The sequence below is a fragment of the Oncorhynchus clarkii genome, chromosome 12 (assembly GCF_045791955.1).
Source record: "Oncorhynchus clarkii lewisi isolate Uvic-CL-2024 chromosome 12, UVic_Ocla_1.0, whole genome shotgun sequence".
Taxonomy (NCBI): domain Eukaryota; kingdom Metazoa; phylum Chordata; class Actinopteri; order Salmoniformes; family Salmonidae; genus Oncorhynchus; species Oncorhynchus clarkii.
Window position 1 is genome coordinate 74,598,892 of NC_092158.1, and position 3,968 is coordinate 74,602,859.

The 3,968-nt window shown below is 47.9% G+C and overlaps 1 protein-coding gene across 1 annotated transcript in view; it reads right to left on the reverse strand.

Annotated features, from left to right (window-relative positions):
• LOC139421269 (3',5'-cyclic-AMP phosphodiesterase 4C-like) overlaps positions 1 to 3,605 on the reverse strand; it is a 79,217-nt gene extending 75,612 nt beyond the window's left edge. The window contains exon 1 of the mRNA XM_071171972.1: positions 3,310 to 3,605. Coding sequence (XP_071028073.1) covers positions 3,310 to 3,605 — 296 coding nt within the window. The remainder of the gene's footprint in view (positions 1 to 3,309) is intronic.
• Positions 3,606 to 3,968: the final 363 nt, after the last annotated feature.

Here is a 3,968-nt window from a genome sequence, read left to right on the forward strand (position 1 = left end):
CAGAGGCATTGTCGTGCCTTCGTCACGACTGCGTTGTTTGTTGTGTGTGGACCATGTTAATTCCTTAGTGATGTGGACACCGAAGAACTTGATGCTCTCGATCCCCTCCACTACAGCCCCGTCGATGTGGATGGGGGGGTGCTCGGCCCCGTCAATGTGGATGGGGGGGGGGTGCTCGGCCCCGTCGATGTGGATGGGGGGGTGCTCTGCCCCGTCGATGTGGATGGGGGGGTGCTCTGCCCCGTCGATGTGGATGGGGGGGTGCTCGGCCCCGTCAATGTGGATGGGGGGGGTGCTCGGCCCCGTCAATGTGGATGGAGGGGTGCTCGGCCCCGTCAATGTGGATGGGGGGGTGCTCGGCCCCGTCAATGTGGATGGGGGGGGTGCTCGGCCCCGTCAATGTGGATGGAGGGGTGCTCTGCCCCGTCGATGTGGATGGGGGGGTGCTCGGCTCCGTCGATGTGGATGGGGGGGTGCTCTGCCCCGTCGATGTGGATGGGGGGGGGGTGCTCGGCCCCGTCAATGTGGATGGGGGGGTGCTCGGCCCCGTCAATGTGGATGGAGGGGTGCTCTGCCCCGTCGATGTGGATGGGGGGGTGCTCTGCCCCGTCGATGTGGATGGGGGGGTGCTCGGCTCCGTCGATGTGGATGGGGGGGTGCTCTGCCCCGTCGATGTGGATGGGGGGGGTGCTCGGCTCCGTCGATGTGGATGGGGGGGGTGCTCGGCTCCGTCGATGTGGATGGGGGGGGTGCTCGGCTCCGTCGATGTGGATGGGGGGGTGCTCTGCCCCGTCGATGTGGATGGGGGGGGGGGGGGGGTGCTCGGCCTTCCATTTTCTGTAGTCCGTGATCAGCTTCTTTGTCTTACTGACATTGAGGGAAAGGTTGTTGTCTGGGCACCAAATTGCCAGGTCAATGACCTCTTCCCTATAGGCTGTCTCATCGTCATTGGTGATCAGGTCTACCACCGTGGTGTCATCAGCAAACTTAATGGTGTTGAAGTCGTGCGCGGTCCCGCAGTCGTAAGGTGAAGAGGGAGTAATAGGAGGGGACTAAGCTCACATCACTGAGGGGTCCCTGTTTTGAGGGTCGGCATGGCGGATGTGTTGTTGCCTACCCTCACCAGCCCGGGGGTGGCCCGACGGGAAGTCCAGGATACAGTTGCAGAGGAAGGTATTTAGTCCCAGGGTCCTGAGCTTGTGATGAGCTTGGAGGGCACTTTGGTGCTGAACGCTGAGCTGTAGTCAATAAACAGTATCTCCCCCAAGGTGCATATCGGTCCACTAATACAGGACTAGTAAAGGCACTACTTTTGTGAGATTTTTTTTCTATATATATATATTTTGTTTTATAAATGTTTTTTTTTTTCAATTCTGATGTTTCAGGGGATGCTGCAGCACCCTCAACACCCCTACTTCCTGCGGCTATGACGGTTTGTGTCAAGAACTGCAACACTGCTGGGTTTTTCACGCTCAACAGTTTCCCGTGTGTATCAAGAATGGTCCACCACCCAAAGGACATCCAGCCAACTTGACACAACTGTGGGAATCATTGGGGTCAACATGGGCCAGCATCCCTGTGGAATGCTTTCGACACCTTGTAGTCCATGCCCCAGCGAATTGAGGATGTTTTGAGGGCAACTCAATATTAGCAAAGTGTTCCTAATGTTTGGTACAGTCAGTGTATGTGCATACTGTATTCTCGACATAGCTCATCCTATATAACTAATGCAGTACATACCTTTTTCTTATTTATACAGTGAGCTCCAAAAGTATTAGAATTGTTTTTTTTTTACATTTTTTAAATTATGCAAGTCAATTAAGAACAAATTGTTATTTTTAATGACGGCTTAGGAACAGTGGGTTAACTGCCTTGTTCAGGGGCAGAAGGACAGATTTTTACCTTGGCAGCTCGGGGATTCGATCTTGCAATCTTTCGTTTACTAGTCCAACGCTCTAACCACTAGGCTACCTGCCGCCCCAGTGACTTTTTCTGGGCTCCGTACTCCAGCACCTTTAATTTGAGGGTATTTTCATCCATATCGGTGAACAGTTTAAAAAGGACACCACTTTTATACATAGTCCCTCCATTTCAGGAGACCAAAAGTATTGGGACAAATTCACTTATGTGTTTATTAAAGTAGTCAAAAGAGAAGTATTTGGTCCCATATTAATAGTACACAATGACTACATCAAACTTCTGACTCTACACATTTTCTGGATGCATTTGCTGTTTGTTTTGGATGTGTTTCAGATTATTTTGTGCCAAATTGAAATGAATGATACATAATGTATTGTGTCATTTTGGAATCACTTTTATTGTAAATAAGAATAGAATATGTTTATAAACACTTCTACATCCTCGAGGATCCTACAGATTATGCATAATCCTGAATGAATAATGAATAATGATGAGTGAGTAAATTCACCATTACAATAGCATAGGAGTACATGACAAATACACTTTTATATCATTTCTTGAAATGTAACATCCAATAAAAGTGTAGCAGCTGGAAGCCAGCGTAACATTTTAGCCGTTTCGGCTAATACAAAATTCCCCAGCCCTCCAAGGAGTCGTGACAGCAGCGTGATTTTGAGGTATGGCTAAACTACCGCGACTATAGCCAACCCAAGCCAGGTCAGTCCCACCCTTCAGGGAAACAGAATCTGCTGGTTCTCATCTTAACCTTTAATTTGATTCAATTCAATAAGAAAGATGATATCATACTGAGGCACTCAAGCCCTGAAATGAGAACCACTGCCTGTAGGTAATGCACCTGACCTGTCCAGGTATGTTACATGGAGATGACCTCTATGTGAACTGTACCCATGGATGGCGTATCAACTATGCCAACATTGCCAATAGCCGAACGCTTCAGTGGAAGATTATCTGAGTCAAGTATGCACGCACGAACGCACCCACTAGACCTTTGAAACCATTAGAAACGCGCAAAACAAATGTATTTCTGTTATCTATATAATATGTTTGTCATGGTCATATAGGCCTAGGCTACTCTTAAAGCGTTATTGATATTTTCCCTTGTTATTCCTGTTTTTGTGTGGGCGGGCGGGTTTACAGACAGTGCCAATCCGAGTGCTTAAACTCATGTTCTCTGACATGCCCAAGACGCATAAAGCATCACCACGGAGAACCCACGCGTCCCGCCTCCCAATACCAAACACCTCATATCAGTTAACCCTTCCGGCATACTTTAACACAGAGCACCACCCACTCATTATTAGTGGCTCTATTTATGCATATGTGCTTCGATTATAATGTTTGGACATGTTTGTTGGATGTACGTCATACCGTCTATTTCCAACACAATTGCCGATGGAGGGGTTCGTGGTTCCTTGGAACGAGGATGGCCAGGACATCCGAGACTTCCTCAGCCCCGGTCTGTCGCTCGTGTCCATGGCATTAGAGCGCTCTATCCCTCGGTGGTGTTTGCGGTCGGTGTCGGAGTATCCCCGGTGTTTGATTTTGATGGGGGTCCGTGGCTGCCTCCAAAGATGTTGCGGAGGCTTTAGGGTCGCCTGCTCCCGGGGAACGGGGAGCGAGAGAGAAAGGCTCTTTTTCGAGCATGGTGGTGGTACTTCCATCATAGTGCAAATTCAAATTTCCCTTTTATATCTCAACTTATTGACACAAATAATAATATGGCTATATATTCTTTGACTTCAAATTACTAACCTATTAATGTCCATCATTGCCACTTAATCGTAGCCTACCCTGTGTATTTGGGTAGACAAAAGTGACCAAGTCAAGTGCAGTCCGATGTTATATGTAATATTCTAAATAATAACATTGAAACCTTTCGACAATTATCACAGTGGTACTGTCAGGCAGAGAATGTGACTAATTTCACCCAGAAAGTGTATTTCTTTTTCCTATCGTTATCCAATTAAATTCCCAACCAAAAGTTAATCTCTCTTCTAAATGAAAAACGCTTCCCTTCTTTTTTGCTT